Source organism: Cynocephalus volans, chromosome 2 (genome assembly GCF_027409185.1).
Source record: "Cynocephalus volans isolate mCynVol1 chromosome 2, mCynVol1.pri, whole genome shotgun sequence".
Taxonomy (NCBI): domain Eukaryota; kingdom Metazoa; phylum Chordata; class Mammalia; order Dermoptera; family Cynocephalidae; genus Cynocephalus; species Cynocephalus volans.
Genome location: NC_084461.1, coordinates 97221571 through 97241555, shown reverse-complemented (window position 1 = coordinate 97241555; position 19985 = coordinate 97221571). Strand labels below are relative to the sequence as shown.

The 19985-nt window shown below is 33.0% G+C and overlaps 1 protein-coding gene across 1 annotated transcript in view; it reads right to left on the bottom strand.

Annotated features, from left to right (window-relative positions):
* The window catches only part of WDR36 (WD repeat domain 36), a 38552-nt gene that overhangs the window by 2119 nt on the left and 16448 nt on the right, over positions 1–19985 (bottom strand). The window contains exons 13-22 of the mRNA XM_063086439.1: positions 17895–18009; positions 17287–17452; positions 16957–17065; positions 14811–14890; positions 9225–9332; positions 7487–7584; positions 6743–6888; positions 2815–2934; positions 2552–2633; positions 894–1081 (exon numbers count right to left, since the gene is read on the bottom strand). Of these exons, the coding sequence (XP_062942509.1) occupies positions 894–1081; positions 2552–2633; positions 2815–2934; positions 6743–6888; positions 7487–7584; positions 9225–9332; positions 14811–14890; positions 16957–17065; positions 17287–17452; positions 17895–18009 (1212 nt within the window). The remainder of the gene's footprint in view (positions 1–893; positions 1082–2551; positions 2634–2814; positions 2935–6742; positions 6889–7486; positions 7585–9224; positions 9333–14810; positions 14891–16956; positions 17066–17286; positions 17453–17894; positions 18010–19985) is intronic.

Genomic DNA, 19985 nt, shown 5'->3' with positions numbered 1-19985 from the left:
TTGTTGCCAAATCACTTGAAACTCTATTTCAACAGTAGGAAAAAAAATATAAAACCTGACTTTCTTGTCGTGATCACAGAAGAACTTCCAAAATGTAACTATTAAAAAAAGTTAAGGAAACGGTGATATATATACACCACCGAATACTACTCTGCCATAAAAAAGAATGAAATACTCCCATTTGCAACAACATGGATGAGCCTGGAGAAACTTATGTTGAGTGAAAGAAGCAAAGCACAGAAGGATAAATACAGCATGTACCTACTCATAAGTGGGAGCTAAGAGAGAAAGAAGGAAGGAAAGAAAGACCACAGTAGAGCATTGGACTTGTAGAGGGAGAGAACATTCCTTGGGCTACAAAGTGTAGTCAGGGGGAAAGGGGGTGGGGGGAGGAAGGTTGGGGATAACTGGGTGGGGGACATGGGGTACAAATGCAATTTGTGGTAATGGGTATACAGCCAGGTGACAATCAGCTTTGTATCTCATGAATATTCATAACCAATTACAAAAAGAAAAAATAGTTAACGGTTCAGCATATTGGATCAAATGGATTACACAAAAATGTCAGGGGGTAGGGACAAAATTGTTGTGCAGTTGAGTTAAAAAAAAAAAAAAAGACAAAAACACAAAAACTACGAAGCTCTGTTGTCCAGCTGTCCAATGTGGTAGTCGCTAGACACATGTGGCTATTTAAATTAATTAAAATCTTATAAAATTAAAAATTCAGTCTCAGTCACACTAGCTACATTTCAAGTATTCAACAGCCACATTTGGCAAGTGGCTACCATATTGGCACTGTGTCGATACGGAATACTATCATGTTCACAAAAAGTTCTACTAGATAACACTGCTATAAAGGAAGGCAAGCTGGAAAGTATTTACTATAGACTTACCTTTAGAAACAATGCAAGGTATGCCTGGGCTAACTCAAAATCACGCTTTCTGTCTAACATCATCCCGATCATTTTCAAGAAGCTCTGCATGACCTCTATAGACCCTCCACAATCAGGAGACAAGCTTCGCAACTCTGTCTCAATCCCTGATGGGCCTAATTCTTTCAGAAGGTTGAGAGCAGCTTCATCTGCATCAAGTGTTAAAAAGAATCCAATTATTACCTACCGTCACTTCACTTAGGAAATTAAAGTTTTCCTTTCATATCCCAAACAAGACATATTTAAATGGAACAGGAAATTATTGCTGTGGGTTAAGTAGAGTGAACCTCAACATAAGTGAAAATCCATAAATGATGAGAGCAATACAATAAAAAGAACTAAAGGTATTAAAAGCACTAAATTTTCTGTATTTTCAGTAATTTAAACTTTTTTCCTATTAAAATCTAATGCCTTACAACACACATGCTAAAATACTCATAAATCAGTCAGAACAAATCCTAACATAAGAAGGCTATACAGGTGTATATGAAACTATTAATAGTGGTCACCACTGGGAGTAGGATAAGAAAACTTATTTTTATTTCTTCCTTTTTATTGTTATAAAATCATAAAAGTACCACATGATCTCTAAGAAATATTAATAATACAGAAATACACAAAATGAAAGAAGAAATACTTTGTCTCTTATTCTTACCACCCCAAACCTAGTTCCTCTCCCAAGAAGCACTATTGTTTCATATGCATCCTACAAAAATATACTCCATACATGTACAACCATTTTTATATCAATCATTTGATATTACAATGGCTTTTAGCTTCTTGGAAAAGAACATGACGAATGATAAAAGTCTAATCAATTTTCTTTTTTGTCCTTCAGTATATATTAAATAAGTGTTTTCTCTTCTTTGTCTCTCCATGAACATAACAAGTCATTTACAAGGGCCCACCAGTACCATTCTTTGACTTTTGCTAATGTTGCTCAAGTGACATTAGTACAAAAGCAAAAGGACTTGGATCTTAAAACAAGAAGATAAGTCAAATTTCTCAGGAAAGTGATTTTTTAACTTGGTCACAGTTCTTATTGTTCATCATTATTAGCTACAGGCTGTAGCCTTCAAAATTTAAATATATTAGCACACTCAACAAATAAAGTTAAGCACTTTTTATGGGATAATTTGTAAATATATGAAGTTATCTAAGACAAGTCTCTGTTGTATTGTAAATTGTATTTACAAATAAAAATAATAGGCTTGCAAATCACCTGCTGCAAAAATAACAGACAACAAAACTTTTACATTTAAGTCACATCAAGAAGGATCTCCTTCTTATAAATGTTGTCAATAGTGGGCTGGCCGGTTAGCTCAGATCCCCATATAGCCAGCCCCCACTACCCCCCAAAAATGATGTCAATAAATATGTCCATCTTCAAAGAGCAAAAAAAATCTAATTTTCCATAGAAAAAGTGTGAAAAATTTTCAATAGATTTTTACATCAATATCATTTGAGTTTAGTGTCACTGATTTAATTATTAGAACCAAAATTTCAATCCTTCTAAGTTTTATCATCATCTTTTAGCTACTGAGAAATTTGGTATCTCCTTCAATACACAGTAATACAAGCTGAAGATATTTGTTAAAATATTTTATAATTTAACTTACACTTATTATTTACCAGTCCTTCTTCAAGTTTCAAGCAGAAATCTGATTTTTGAGCCAAAATTCCAAGGTTTACCACTTTAGACTTAAACAAAAACAAACACACATTATTCAAAGAACGTGTCACCAAAAAAAGTATAGTTTTTAAGTCAAAGCTATCATTCATTTACTCTGTATCTGTAAAACTGGGTCTTGCTAAAGAATTACACAGAAACACATACAAACATACACCCCATATATTTAGAATGCTCTAATTTGTTTTTTACCTGCTGGGGATCATTATTTTGTTCAGGTGCAGCATATCTGGGTACAAGGCCAGGAACCGTTGGAATAAAAAATGGTGCTGATTTGGGTATTTTGGGTGGTTCCTTTGGTTTATTTCTTTTCTGATTAAGATAACATGAGGAAGAGAAAAAAGCTAGTAAGTAATTATTCTGCCAACAATTTCTAGTATTTAATTCCAAATAAATTTTAAAACAAATACCAAAAAATAAAAAAGGAATAAAACTTTTTCAGATTAGAATGTTAATGACCAATACCATAGCTATCCTTAGCTAGGGATTCCCAATGCAGACCTACAGCACCCTTGCTGATAAGGAGCAAGGAAAATGACAGCAGGAGAAGCTCTAAGACAAAGGTAGTTCATCTTCCTGAAATATGCATATTGACACGAATATTTAGTTGAAGACATAACAATTTAGTAATTTTGAACTTTAGTATTGAGTACAACCTCTTTCGCAAAATGAGACAGAAAGCAAAATTGACATAAATGCTTAATATAAAAGTTTCTCAAACTACTTTTCTCTAAAAAATTTGGAGCTAGAAGCAGACTCTACCATTAGAATAATTTGATGAATTCTTTTGTAAAGCATGTCCCTAATTCTTCTATTTTGTTGTAATTTTTGTTGGTTTTTCCTTAGTACTTTCCTTTTTAAAAAATTTTTAAATGTAATTTTTTATTTTTAAATTATTTCTTAATTGACACGTAGTAATTGTACATATTCATGGGGTACAGGGTAATATTTTGATACACGTATATGATGTATAATAATCAAATCTGGGTAATCAGCATATCCATTACTGCCAATATTTACTACTTCTTTGTGTTGAGAACATCTGAACTCCTCTCTTCCAGCCATTTGAAAATAAACAATAAAGTATTGTTAATTATAGTCACCTAGCACTATCATAGAACACCACAGCTTATTCTTCCCACCTAACTGTAAGTTTGTATCTATTAACCAACCTCTCCCTATGTCCCCCTCTCCTCTATCCTTCCCAGCTTCTAGTAACCACCATCTTACTCTCTACTTCTATGAGCTTAATTTTTTTAGCTCCCACATATGAGTGAGAACATGAGGTATTTATCTTTCTGTGCCTGGCTTATTTCATTTAACATGTCTTCCAGATTCATCCGTGTTGCCACACATGACAGGATTTAATTCTTTTCTATGGCTGAGTAGTATTCCATTATGTATACATTTTTTTTTTTATCCATTTATATGCTTATGGACACTTAGGTTGATTCCATATCTTGGCTAATGTGAATAGTGCTCCAATAAACAAGGGTGTGCAGTATATCTCTTTGATATACTGATTTTCTTTCCTTTGGATAAATATACAGTAGTGGGACTGCTGGATCATATGGTAGTTCTACTTTTAGTTTTCTGAAGAATTTCCATTTTGTTTTTCCATAATAGTTGTACTAATTTACATTCCTACTATAAGCAGAAGAATGAAACTAGACCCCATATCTCACCATGTACAAAAATCAACTCAAAATGGGTTACTTAAATGTCAGACCCCAAACTATAAAACTACTGAAGAAAACATAGGTGAAATGCTTCAAGTCATTAGTCTTGGCAAAGATTTTATGGAGAAGACTTTAAAAGCATAGGCAACAAAAGCAAAAACAGACAAATGGGATTATACCAAACCAAAAAGCTTCTGTATAGCAAAGGAGACAATCAACAGAGTGAAGAGGCACCTGCAGAATGGGAAAAAATATATGCAAACTATTCATCCAACGAGGGATTAATATCCAGAATATACAAGGAACTCAAACAACTCAACAGCAAAAAATGAACAAAACACATCCAATTAAAAAATGGGCAATGACCTAAATGGACATTTCTCAAAAGAAGACATGGCCAAAAGGTATATGATAAATGCTCAACATCACTAATCATCAAGGAATGCAAATCAAAACCACAGTGAGATATCATCTCACGCCAGTTAGGATGGTTGTTACCAAAAAGATAAAAACCAACAAATGCTGTTGAGGATGTGAAGAAAAGGGAACTCTTTTCTTAGTACTTTCCTTGTGCTTTTATATAGCAAGAGAACATGATTGCTGGTTAATAAAATATTTCAAGTGTTAGTAAAATTCAATTAGGAAAAACTCCATCAAAATCCCCACTGACAGAATTTTGTTTTGGTGAATACACTATTTCACATCACTATCTCAGGAGCATCTGATGAAAGAGACTTTCTATGGTAAAGTGCCTAATAAAGGAGTCTTACAATTTTACCTTATACTATTCTTCCATTCTTCAAGGGCTCTGTAACCTTCGGGAGATTTTCTATTTGAAAGAAAGTGTGGGATACCTGTGGCCTTATGGAGCCACAGTATAAAAGAAAATTATTACACGAAAGCAGGACAAAGCACTGCCAATTGCAGAGGAAGCACAGCACTTTTGAGACTATAATGAGAGTCACAGCTACTCTTCTGCCTGGCCATTCTCGAGTTAGAAGGGGGATAGTCACCAATTTGTAAAAAACAAAGGGTCTTGGGGACCTCCATAGGGCTATGGAAATTACCTAATCTCACAAAGAAAAGCAAAAGTAGGAAAGTTATTCACAGGACAAATGTAAAACATAGTCTTGGTCCATTATCTTCTTTTATTCAGCAAGAAATAAAAACAGAGGTTTTAGCATATTTTTCTCATAAAGATAACTCAAGTTTCTACATACAATTTTATGCAGTACCAACTATCTTACTGAGGAACGGAGTAGTCAAAAACTCTGCTCAATTAGTTGGACATTATGTTGATTGCTCCTCTCACACTCATCTATTGTACTTTTTAATACCTTGCTCTTAAAGCTGTTCTATAAAGAAATAGAGATGACTGACTAGACAACATGATGGAGAAATTTCACAACTATGCTAGACAGCATACCTTTATTCTGACGCCCAATTTCTCAAAGAGTTAGTAAAAAGAAGCACTTTTAACTTCTGTAAGGAAATTTAATATGTGAAAGCTTCTCTTTCCTAACGCAAGACAAAAATATCTTCTCTGGTGCTATGTTATTGGTTATAAGAATAATGAGTGCATCTTATTATAGTTATCTATGTCAGTGTTCCTTAAACTTTTTACCACAGCCCACATTGTGACAGTATACACATAAGCTCTAGTGAATGTGTGTATGTGGATATCTAACCAAGTCAAGTTTCATAAAACAATACCTACTCTCATTATCAGAAGAAAACCTAAAAATTTCTACTCTATTTCTTTCAAATGCTTTCGCTACTCACAAATGGGGGTTATGAAACACACTTTGAAAAACACTAATCTATATCACAGTTGTCAATTTTTTATGTAAAACTGTAAATTCCTCAAGGATAAAATAAGCTAGGTTTTTTTTCACCACCATAATCTTGGCACATTATTTAGCACTTAGTTCTTATTATACGTGCCTGACCCTGACACAGCAAGCTCTAAATATCTTTTTGTAGTTAACAGAGTATGGAATGGGATGATAAAAGGATTAATTGCAGCCTAATAAAAATCAAAGCCTAGTGAAATTTTCCTGGTCCTCAAATGCCGAGCAATAGAAATACACACTTTATGGTAGCAATTTTCTTCCTCTTGTTTTAGAAGCTGAAAAAGTAACTTATTAGGTTGGATTTTAAAACATCCCATTTGTCATAGCTCTGTAGTTTTTGCAGGTTGTATTTTTGCCACATCCAAATGTCTGCTGAGTACTCTCAAAGTTGACATAGAGAGAGAATGTTGTGATAATCACACCAAATTAAACAGCATTTCATAAAAAGGCACTGTCTTTGCTATCTTATACATTAATGGCTCATCCTAATGCCCTCAAAGTAGAGGAAGCTAACTCTGCTAACAACAACAACAAAAAATGCTTCTGGAATGTGTGCTTAGGGCAATATTAAATGTACTATAGTATTACCTTAATTACATCAAGATTAAGAAGGTTCTTCCACCGTGATTCAGGGAGAAGTGAAAGAGTCACCAATTGCTCATTCAGTTGTTCTGGCGAATCATACTCTATCATTTCATCACTTGGTTCTATTGTTTCTTCTGATACTTCTACATCTTAAAAAATAATTTTAAGTGAAACAAATTAGTGAAAAATGAGATTTTTTACTATACAAATAAACCTAACTCATTTCAAACCCATTCGTATTTCATAATATGTTCACTAAATAACACCATAAACTCTTTCCATTTACTTCATTTCCTTACCCTCCCCCACCTTTTCTTTTTCTTATATTAACTACAACTCCCAACAACATACTCAAAACACCTTTTCACTGATAAACTATTTGGTATTTTATCAATACCACCATATCAATTATATTTTTGCATAAATTCATGAAGTCATTCAAAATATTTCATATCACTTAAAAAACACTTTAATTGGGGCTGGCCCCGTGGCTCACTCGGGAGAGTGTGGCACTGGTAGCGCCAAGGCTGCGGGTTTGGATCCTATATAGGGATGGCCAGTGCGCTCACTGGCTGAGCGTGGTGCAGACCACACCGTGCCAAAGGTTGCGATCCCCTTACCGGTCAAAAAAAAAAAAAAACAAAACACTTTAATTGAGTGCATTCAACTATGCCTTCAGGAGCAATATTCCCTGTATTAGTTTTATTATATTATACCTCAAAAATTATTTTCCAATTTTGTAATTACCTTGGGTTTGACAAGTACCAGGAAGCATCACTACTGAAGGGACATAATCTGTAGGAAGTGGCCGTAATGAAACAACTGAATACAGGGAAATATTGGACCTAAGAAATTAAAACATAAGTAATATTTTAAAAGTTATAAGAACAACTTCTTTAGAGAAACTTTAATTACTGGTAATAATCTCTATAATCTTGAATTTGGCTAAACACTATAATCACTTATTAGTGAAGAAAAGGCCTCAAAGATAGATTGTATTAATTTGAAAATGCTTTGACTTACTGTCATAGATGCCATCACAAAAAAAGCTGTGTAAAAACATTGAGTTTCTATTTCTAACATGTTTACTTAAGAGAGACCAGTAATGGAAAATACTTTTATAAACTAAAATAACCTCCATATATTGTTTTGACAAATACCAATCATCATTTAAGGAAATTATAACAGAAGGAAAGATGGAGTCAGAGAGTAAATCAGAGAGTGAATATGCTGATCATATTCTTGGGGCTGCTGAATGTAGTGAGTTTCCATTCTCAGAATGGCCCTCTCTAAGTGGCTCTGTTTTTGCTACTTGACCCTGCACCTTGGTTATAGATGACTAATCAAGATGTAGATACCTGTCTCAAAGTAGGGGACAGATTCTTTTCCCCACACATTATGAATCTAAAAAGGAAAATAAAAATTGGGAATCTCAGGTTCTGAGTTATATTAATAGCAGTACTACAAAGCGAAGATCCATATTTCTGCTGCTGGGTCCCATAGCTGCTATTCTTGTTTTCACTGTTGAAGCCTCTTAGATTCCAGGAGATACCCCATTTTGCTTATTAAGGTGGCCAGCATCTACTTCTATTATATATTGAATTTATGTTTGTATCTTAAAATGTATAACATTTTATAATTAGAATCAGAAAGCAGGGCCGACCCCGTGGCTCACTCAGGAGAGTGCGGCGCTGGGAGTGCAGCAGCGCTCCCGCCGTGGGTTTGGATCCTATACAGGGATGGCCGGTTCGCTCACTGGCTGAGTGCGGTCACAAAAAAGGACAAAAAAAAAAAAAAGAAAGAAAGCAAATCAATTTTTTTCTCATGCTCAACAATAAGAGTTAAAAGAATTAGATGTATAAACTCAGGATATAGACAAAAATTTTTCTAGACCCAGGTGATTCACCATTTATCTTGAGTGATCATAGTCCTTTACAGGTTTGTTACAGTGGGATTTGAAGGATCACACAAATATATTTACCTAATTATAAAGAGTCACGCAACTAGAATAAATCTTAAAGTACTTTGCACACATTTATGCCTTATTTTATAGATAAAGTATGCTGAAGTTCAGAAGTGACTGGCCAAGATGATAAAGCAGTAGTGGGGTAATAGCAAGAAGGCCAGGGCCTGACTAGGAAGTTTCTTTTGCTAACCTTTTTGAATTCACGTACCCTTTCTGCAAATAAAAGCCAAACATGATAACACATAGAAATCAGTTGTGTGGTTTAGAACACCCACTTGAACAAAGCTGTCTAAATTATCAAGCAGATGTTGAATCTGTCATAGACTTATGGTGAATTAACCATTATTAACACCAGTTAAAAATGGTGTATTAACTGTGTGACATTTCCATTTTATAAATTAAAGGAAAAAAAACTAAATGGCAATTTTAGCAACTATGATTCTCTGACAGTATCATCTTCCTCTTCCTCTTCTACCTCCTCCTCTGACCAAAATAGGAGAACTGTATGAAAGAACTTACCATAGATATATTCCAAGGTGATCCACATGGGAAGTTGCGAGAAAATCTCCAGTAGGCGACATAGTAACATTGAGAGGAGCTGAGTCCAACAAAAAGCAGTCTATAAGGCTATAAAAAGAATTAAGCATTAAACTATTTGAATTCTACCAAAAAGGACATAATCCACAAAAAAATGTTTGTGCTAAAACAGTAAGGGAAAGAGATGCAAAACAAATAAATGAATGAATGAATGAATGAATAAATATATTTTTAAAATTACCAAAACCAGAAAGTCACCACTAATAAACAGCTTTGTCAACTAAGTTACCATATGAAAATAATCTCTCTTAATGAGAAAGACCTAGAACACCAAATAGACCAATTAACTGGAGAAGTAGTTTCAACAACAGGGAGAATACAAAAGAAAATGCTCTGTTTTTCTGGAATGGCAAATTTAGGTAGATTGACCTGGGGATAATTCTGAAGACATCCCACATTTAAAATAAATCTAATTATCAGTACTCTCCTGTATTTTTGTTACTCCAGTGAAAATAATAAAAGACTTAGGCAAAAGAAGAAAGTAACAAAACAAGACGGCTGTAAATAAGAATAAGAGAATGGTAACAGAAAAAACTTTTCAACAATTGTACCTGTTTTTCAAATAGGTAACCATGTTATATATGAGACATGTGAAAATTCAGTCTACAAAGCATAACTGTAAAGCAGCTTATGGAAACTAGTCCCACAGCTTTAAAATGCTGAAGGGACCAGGTAGAAGATGCAGAACAGGCTACACAAAACATGATATTTGAGATAAGCCTTACAAATGGCCAAGATTTTATGGATATTGATGGTAAAGAAAGCATTTCCTGGCTGAGGAAAATGTGGAGGATGGGGGGAGGAAAGATACAATCGGGTATAGTGAGAAGTATGGTTTGGTGGGACCATTAAGGAGACACATAAGGCTGTGTACAAAGTCTTGAATAACAAACAGCTGAGTTTGTTTTTATCTTATGATCAATGGAAAGTCATTAACCACTTTAGAGCAAATAGTGGTATAATCGTCATTTTCGTAAGTGAAAATTTGCCATCAGAATATGGAATACATTTGAACAAGAAAAACAGTGAGATTATGGTAGTAATCATCCGACAATCAATGAAGATCTGAACTAATATGGTAGCAACAGAAGAGAAAAGAGGTGGATTTTAAGGAGCAAAGAGAAAGGCCTACACTTATCTGCATTCTACTGGAAAGACGCCTTAGACTGGCTAAAAGTGGGAATACCTTTAAGAGGAGTATACTGGTTTTAATCACAGCTGTTTTAAAAACCACTTTATTATTGAAACCAGTACACTATCCATGGGAAGGCACACCAAATGACTAAAGTTCAGGATCTACGTTAAATAACACATATTATTCAAAAAACAAAATAACAGCAGTTAACACTTTTTTAGCGCTCTGTGCTAGGAAGCATCCAGAGCACTTGAGTGTACTAATAATCTAATCCTCATAATGCTATGAGGCAGATCCATCCTTACTACACAAACCAGAAAACTGAAGCATAGTAAGATTTAAGAATGTGCTCAAAGTAAAAAGCAAGTGAGTCAGGATTTTCACCCAAGCAGTCTGCACTCTTAACCACTCTAAACTAGTAAAACCACTACTGAAACTAAAAGATCAATGAGCAGTGTGTGCAATAGCATATATACACCCAGGCGTGCCTACATTGATGATTCATGGAACACACTGTAAGCAGCTCACATATAAATGAAGATTCTCCACTGCAGACATTAAGTAACTTGCCTATGGTAAAATATCTCTCAATTTGCTGAAAGAGCCATTAAAAATGTAAACCTTAAATAAGAATGCAAGATGAGAAGAAAAGACTATAATTAGGAGAACAGAAACAGACACATACATACCGAAGTGTGTTCAGGACAATGGCTGCTGTTTAATTTTCAGTTATGGAGGAAAAAAGGAAGCAATAACCTGCATAATTTCTGCTCAAGCCTACTTTGTAAGCTCACAAGAATGGTTTCTCTTGGGGATCATGGGAATAGGAGAAAAGAAAACATTTGCTAAACACGTATTATTATTCCAGAGACTGTAAAATTATTTATGTTAACCTATTTTATCCAAATAACCCAAAGAAGAAGATATTATCCCAGTATGTATAGATGAGTATGAAATCTAAAGCAGCAATTTCAGATCTTACAAATTCTCCTTTGTCTTGATCAATATTGCTCATCAAAAGTTTAAGTATGTGAGGGGTGAAACTTCCTAAGATCTTTAGAATCTATCTGTTGAGAAGAAAATTTACTGCTTGAGCAAACTTATTTTACTTGGTACTATAATTACTTTGTCAATTTTACTGTGCAACTTCATTTTCACAGCTGTGGTGTGTGGGTAGACTGGCCTTCTTTTATATAAAAACACCAAATTGAGGAAGGTGTTTTCCACATACACAGCATATTCTACACTGCCACATTAGTGCCACATAAGTGTGCAGGCCCCAAAACTATCATGCAGTCTCCTGCTAATCCTATAAAATGAAAAGTCCCAGGTATGTTATAATTTTTTTCTTAAAGAATATTATTAAAATTCCCAATCTAAGGAATCAGACTTAAAAGATTAGAGGCCTGTATATACAGATAACATTCAGTAAGTTGTTTCTGATTATTATTTCTGAACAAATGAGATAATGTCTAGATGTCCCATCTCCAAAGTGATGGTATCACCTTCCACAGGAATCTTTAAGGAGTAGAACAAAGGGATGGTTTTGCCTCAGTGAAAAACGCAAAACAATGTTCTATTCCAATTCTTCTCATATGATTTTCCTCAGAAAGTGGGGGTGGTGTCAAACAGAATAAAATGCAAAATTCTATTAAAACTATTTAATTTTATATATTTCTCATCCCACAAAGAGTTCAACCTGAACTTCCAATAGATCAAAAACCACCAGAAATAAAAGATGGTAGTGGTGGTAGAGGAACAACAGATAATTGCACAAATAAAAATTCTCAACTCTGCTTCTCTGAGTATTCTAGAAACAAAAAATTTTTCAGCATTTTAGAAAAGCTTTATAGGAAACAGTTCAGTACCCATGAAATCTGTTTTAGACAGGTGCAACTACAGATGGATATATATTACTTCACTCAAAGGTTTACTCATAGATAGCTTCAATTTTTAGGCTATGTAATAAATATATTCATTCTTTAAATATTTAACATGCACAAATGATGAAACCGATTATCAAATAAGAAGAATCTCCAAAGGTTGCCATACTAGTTATTTTTATAAAAAGAGGGGAATCAAAAAAACCCCAACAGTTACTTATGGTTGTATGATGAAATACTAATCCTTGATATCCACCCTTAGAACATACGACACAACCTGAGCAAGGCTGAATCACACGTGATGAGAAGCCTATTTCTTTCTCCTATGCTTATTTTATGCTCTGCCATTTACAAAACAAGTCACTTTAGGCAAATCACTTACTTTCTTTCAGAGCTTCCATTTCCTCATTTGTGAAATGGGACTAATAACAGTAATAGTACCTACATGTAATGAGATATGAAACATAAAAGCATACGAAGTACCTAGCAGCACATGGTAAGCGCTAACTTAGTTGCAATTAAGCAGCAGCAGTTGTTTGATACTGCTTTTCAAGCTCTCTCATTTGCTCCCTTTCCAAAGAGCTTATTTTTTTTCTTTTCAAAAGTATACTTTTTTCCAGTCCGTGCAGATTTTATTACATTTCCTATGTGGCTCATTTCTTGCTCTTGTATTGCAGGCAGCTTCACCCCCCTCTATTCACTTGAAAATGCTTGTGTTCACCTAAAAATAAGATGCTAGAGTTGAAAACCTATCAGATTTAAATCTATTCAAATTTTTACTGAAATAAAGAAATGCAGCAAAAAGGCTAATGCTGAGTCAAGGGCCAGTGGCTTTAAATGCTACTTTCAAATCCTAATTTTTCCATTCCAAAGACAAACTTACAACTTTTAAAAAATATTTTGCCAATTTAGTACCACTGAACATTAACTTATCTCTCCCACCTACTGTGAACTAAAACAGCTAAAAAGGAAAATGAAAAGAACATTATGTCAACTCTATCACTTTTACAGCTTTCTTAAAGCAATTCAAATGATACAATGTTTATTTTTAGAAAATAGCAAAAGAAAGTCCAAGAAGCAACGGTCCACCAATATTTCTACTAGTATCTTTTAAAAAAGTTTTTTAAATTAAAGAAATACAGGTTGAGTATCCCTAATTTGAAAAGCCAAAATCCAAAATGCTCCAAAATCCAAATCTTTTTGAGTACTGACATGATGCTCAAAGGAAATGCTCATTAGATAATTTCGGATTTGGGACACTCATATATGCAAGTATCCTGAAATCCAAAAAATATGAAATCTGAATCACCCAAGCATTTCTGGTAAGGCATACTCAACCTGTACCAACTTCAGGTGAACTTTTTGAAGCCAAAAGAGGACAAAGCTAACCAATTAGATTTTGCTTAAAAAAAGACAGAGCTATGGTTAAAAGCCTCTAGTTATTAGAGCTGGGCCCCACTAGCAACACTCTTTAGCTGTGCTTATTTCAAATCTGGTGTATATTTCAAATCTGGATAGAAAGAAGTGCCTCAGGCCTTTAACAAACATGAGGGGAAATGAAGACATCAGGGTTTTTTCTTTCTAAAGGTCAAACCACTTTCATGTATGAGCTTATCCAATTCCTGAGAAAGAAGAGAAAATAGAATTGGATAGTGCTTAGTTTAGGATTATTTCAGAGGACTAAAAAGTACTATCGTCTTTCTAATTTATCTTAAATATCTCTTTTCTTATAGTATTTTCTTGCTAAATTAGATGCTTTGCTATTCTCATCACTCTTCCTTTTTTCATCCTCAATCCAAGCAATTCTAGGTTAAATTATGTGGTTTTAATGGCATCTATATCTACACAAGTTTTAACAATAAAGCACACACAAACACAGACACTGTAGGCCTCCACTGTTCCTAGAATTAGATGTTTTCTCTTCAAGAGCTATATTAGTAGCAAGTTTCAATCTATGAAACAGATTTCTGAACACCGCTGGGTTTTGCCCAAATCCTAAAACACACATTTTCACTACTTTAAGGTATTCAGAATGTCTCTTTCAAGAATTATGTTAGAGACAGAGAAGATATACAAAAAAGAAAGTTCAGGTTTTTGACCTTTGGACTAAATTCAATGTCAACTAAAAGAAATAAAAAATAAAAAATAAAATTTGCAGTAGTAAAATCTGAGCTTTATTTTTGAGTATCAAAAAGGCCAAATGAGCTTTCTTAAGGTTTATCCAACTCACTTCTATGTCTCGATTTTGTAGGAACAGAAAACCTGAGAGATTGCATTTTCTCACTGTTATCTTTCATGATACTACTCCCTGCTGTTTACAGACCAAAACCACTGCAAGGTCAAAATATAGTCATGTTAAAAAAATCTCCGAATACATTCATATTCAAAAAGCACAAAATCCATTAACAAGTCATTTAACAAGGTAAAAGTCATGTTAAGACAATGAAAGAAATCTTCTCATTGAGATTAGTGATTTAAAAATAAACTCACCACCCAGATGGAAGGTCCCAAGTCCTAACAGAGCAATCCATTGCAGCACTTATTAACCAACGACCATCAGGACTGAAAGCCTTTAAATTAAAAAAAAAGTATAAATAAAAATAATATATATGGATATTTGTATGTATGTGTGCATGAATATACATTTAACATCTTAAAGAATGCAAGAAATAAAATGATGCAAGCTCAGTCAAAAAATAAAATTTAGTAAATTCAGACTGCCTTATTTTATATATTAAAAAAAAAATCCTATGTCCTATATACCACTGATTCGGAATTTGGATAAAGATTAGGCTTTTACATGAATTACAACTTTAAAAAATTAAGAATATCACCCCAATTTTCAACTTTTATACCATCATCTCCTATTTATTTATAGACAATTAATAGACTGTGTGACTACAAATCATTTTTAATATTCAAGATGCTGTTCTAAGAACACTCAATTAGAAATATTTTGTTAGCCTAGTTTCAGTTACAAGGTATTTGTGAAAGCAACAAAAGCTACATTTCTTTGAAAAGAATCTCTATATTAGACTGGCTTTCTAAGAATTAATCCAAACCAGTATGATTTTGAAGACAGAGAATGAAACCTTCTCTTAATGTATTAAAGTTACTAAATAAGAATTCCTTCTGCTTTTATTTGCAGGTTCAGTTAAAAATCTCCTTATCTTCCCTAATGATGCTTTACTTCCAAAATATAATTTGAAACTAAAATCATCAGAAACATTTTCAAAATAAATTTAAATAATGAATTATTTATGCCACCTTAAAGAAGTTATCTTTTTTAGATATAAAAATGGATAAATAATAGCTCTCTGTTTCTGCAGCACATAAGTGTTATGAGGCTTAAGTTAGATCAAATGTGGAAAAGACCCCAAAGGAAAAACTTTAAGGTTTATAGTGGTAGTAGATTATTCATCTAGGAGTCTAAACACACCAAAGGGACCATGACCATTCACATTAGCAAATGACTGGAATAAGTTAAATGCTAATTTGTTCATTGGGCTGTGGTGATATTATAGAAACTCACACCTCAAGGTATAGGTAGCTCAGTTTACAGATGGGTGGTACAGATAGTAAAGGATGGGGAAAAATGACTGAGAGGTAAGACCATGTTACAAATGCTCTTAGATTTAATGGAACAGAAGTCACTTATTACTGAGCAGGAGAAACTCCAGACACACAAGTTGAAAGTATACTTTAAAAAGGAAGGAAAGAGGCAGACTAAGTTGATACTGACAGATGTTTTCAAAAAATGCCATTTCATCACAATTACCCCACTCTCACCCTCATTTATACAGATGCTGTCAAAACAAATTCTGTTGATGGATAATTTTGCCAGCCTCCTATCTGTGGAATACAATTTCCTGACCAATTTTTTTCTTCTATTTTTAAGAAAATGGGTAAGTATTGAAAGTTCTGATTTTTGGCATGAGAACTGATAAGTAAATATAGCTGTTGGGTTTGTCACTAAGCAGTTAGGATTTTATTTTTATTTATTTCTGTCTCCAAGGAAATCAAGGTATCTACAATGAGAAAAAATGACAACATATACTGAAGACAGATTCTCAACTGACAAATTTATCTTAAAAGTTCCTTTTCATGAAATATATTGTTTAAACTAGTTTACTTATCACATCATTATAAGAACATAATAGTAAACTTAAACACATTTTTATTAATTAAACTCTTTCAGAGTTGGATATATAAACTCTAGAAGTAACACTAAACTGGAATAAACCAGATATCAGATATTCCAGGCAAATGGTCTCTTACTATTATTTCCTTACAAATATAGAAAAACAAATGAGTTGTCAGTCTACTTTAATATTAAGTCAAAAATGATACACTTATGTACCAAAGATCATTCATTCTCTAAAGTACATTTTGGCAATGTCTGAAGATAAAAAGATGAACTCTGGAATTTATACTTCAGCTCCCTGAAAAATATTAAACTTCTATTAATTTAAAATTTTCTTTGAAAATTACCCTCCAAGTTATTATTTATTTTTAAAATCTCCTCACATAAGTTTAATTCTATTAAAGGATAACATGTTCAATTATTTGGACATTTTTAACCCAAACAAAAGTAGAAATGAGTAACATTTTGTTAAATAGCTGAAATTTGTTTTACCATGTCATTTATTTGGCCTTGGTGTCCAGAAAACTCTCTGACGATCTTCCTAGTTTCTATGTCCAGAACACTAATGGAGAAGTCATCCAAGGCGAGTCCCAGAATGCCACTAGCAAGATAAATGCACTGGTTTTAATAAATAAATAAATAAATAAACCTTGAAAACTTTAATTTTGTGAATCAAATATACCTTTGGGGAAATTAAGCCAAAAGCGGTTCTTTATGAAAACAGTCTGATTTTTCCCACTTGGTATATTACGTACTTTACTTAAGAACTTTTACCAAAAACATCAAAAAGAAAATCCATTATCATTACATGAAAAAGTTTACCTGTCTCTATGTAGCAGCATCATATTTGGAGATGAATTAAGGTTCATAGAATGGATTAAAGTTTTGTTTTTAAAGTTCCAGAATTTGAGTAATCCTTCACTACCAGTTGTAATTGTCAACTGGTTTAATCCGTCCACTGCAACACCTCTAACAGATCCTTTATGAGCTTTAAAGTACATATCAAAAGAAAAAAAAAAATTAGAATTGCCAGTGCCTCTCTGAACAATAAAGTGATTCCTCATTTGAATATCTAAAGTCCCACTCTTTATATATTATAATACTCAAATAAAAAACAGAAATCCGATTAATGCCACAAAAAAGTTTTTAAAAAAATAGTTAAGATTTTCTGCTTAAAGCAGAGAAGATAAAAATTTTAATTTGTATAATACCCCCTTACCTCTAATGTATCTATGACTTTATTTTCTTTGAGTATGTTAACATGTGCTTACAATAGATATAATGGTAGTATTTGCTATATAAAGTTGACAATAACCCACCTAAAACTTCAGCAAAGTGGCAATTAAAGATTTAATAAGAGTTAGCTATCATTATTAGTTTTACATCTATCTGTACTATTTTAAGAGAATAAGAAAAAAAAAATTCAATACCTTGACCCTCGCCAAAACTTCCTCGATGTATACCAGATTGCATGTTATATACATCTACAGTTCCTGATGAGAGGCCAATTACAGCAAAATTTCCACAAGAAGTTATGTCCGCTGCCTTCAGGAAAAAGTACAAAACAAAAAACCCCACAAATAACACAGAAAATAACTAACGTTTTTATTGCACCTTATGGTTTCCAAAGTATTTTATTTGCTACTTGTTTCATTTTTTTAAAAAGAGCATAAGAAGTTGTTTTTAAAAACATGGTGAATATGTTTCCTTAAACATAATGTAATTATATTTGGGTGTATAAGAAATAAGTGTTTGATTCTATCTCTACTCATTAAGAAGTATAAAAAAATTATTATCTAAGATAAAACATAACTAAAATTAATTCAATGGAAATTTGTAAAGTCAGGAGAATTGTATATTGGGTTGGCCTTCAATTTTTAATTTATTAACAACAGTGCTAAAGTGAAAGCATTCCATTGCCTAATTTCTCTTTACCTTATCTAACTTTTGTAATTGCCTGTACAGGCTTATATTAAACTGAAAACATATAATTAGTTAGGATGTCCAATGATAAAAGCCCAAAATAATTATGACATATTAGGAAGGAAATATATAAGACAGTGTATAGAAAACATTTGTTTTATATGCATTTTTAATAAAATAAATTCATTTTAATATTTAAAATATCAATATTATATCAACAAGATATCTTTTTTCTGTGTTGAAAACATAAGACTGGCTATGTATTGGGTTATGACCAGAGAAATCAATGATTGCCAATGTGTGTCAGACATCACCCACCCAAAAGATAGTTCAAAAAACTACTGAATTTACACCTAAATAAATAGATGACTTCTAAGACCTAAATAGAAAATATTTAATGGAGGTTTATTTAATGGTGCAAAGCAACATAAAGCTGATATACCACTCTGTGAGTCAGGACATTTTTACATAGCATTACATAAGTATGTTTCATGTACATATATTTTTCTAGATAATTAAAGCATATTCCTTAAATAAAAATAAAGTACTTTAGTTAAGAAATTATGCGCTATGCTTAAAAAGCATTCTGTCTTCCTAAATGGAACATAAACATAATCTTACCTATTCTGAAAAACTCATAAATGTTTATGCTATGTTGTATATAGTTAGGCCCTCAGGAACCAACAGAGGTACTAGGTTATAACCTATAAGCAATACAAGCCCCTGATGGTTTTGCTATATACTTTATATTTTTGAAATAAGACTTGTTGTTGTTAGTGGGCTTGCTTCTGGCAATCTCCTCTCCTAATTCATTCATTCCTATGTATTATCTAAGATAGCACAAGCAAAGTAAAAATAAATAAACTGTGGGGGTTACCTTTGAGTAACAAATTGTACTTTATTGCATGGGCCCTATAACCATTACTTTTGTTTATTACTTATAGATTACTGGTTTTGTTCCAAGTAGCTGAGGCTGCCAGACAAATGACCGAGCACTGGTTAAGGATCACTATATATACATACACTAAATATTCTATGAATGATCACTGTGAGTTAAGAATGTAGTTTCCACAATGAGTTGTCTTAGATTCAAATTCCAGCCCTGCCCCTTACTAGCTTTACTGACCTTAGGCATGCTACTCATTACATTAAGCCTCAGTTTTATCGTCCATAAAAAAGAGGCTAACAACAGACCATATTGTAGGACTATTGTGAGGTTAATATGAAATAATACATGCTAGGCAAAGAGCCTGTAACAAAGTAAGCATATAAAAGATGTTAGCTATATATCAGCATTACTACTACAATTGCTACTCAAAACTATGGAGGTAAACTTCCTAAAGAACTCTAAGATAGAATCTACATGGTTTAGAAAACTACATAAATGCTTAAGACTTGATTTTCATACTATGGAAAGTAGAGCATACATACTTACGAAATAATTTGTACAAAATAGAGTAAAATGTTGAATTATACCTTTAATAAGCATTTTCAAAAGCAGAGGCATCCACTAAAAAACTATTAGAACTAATAAACAAGTTCAGCAAGACTGCAAAATACAAGATCAATACACACAAAAAATTATATTTTGATATACT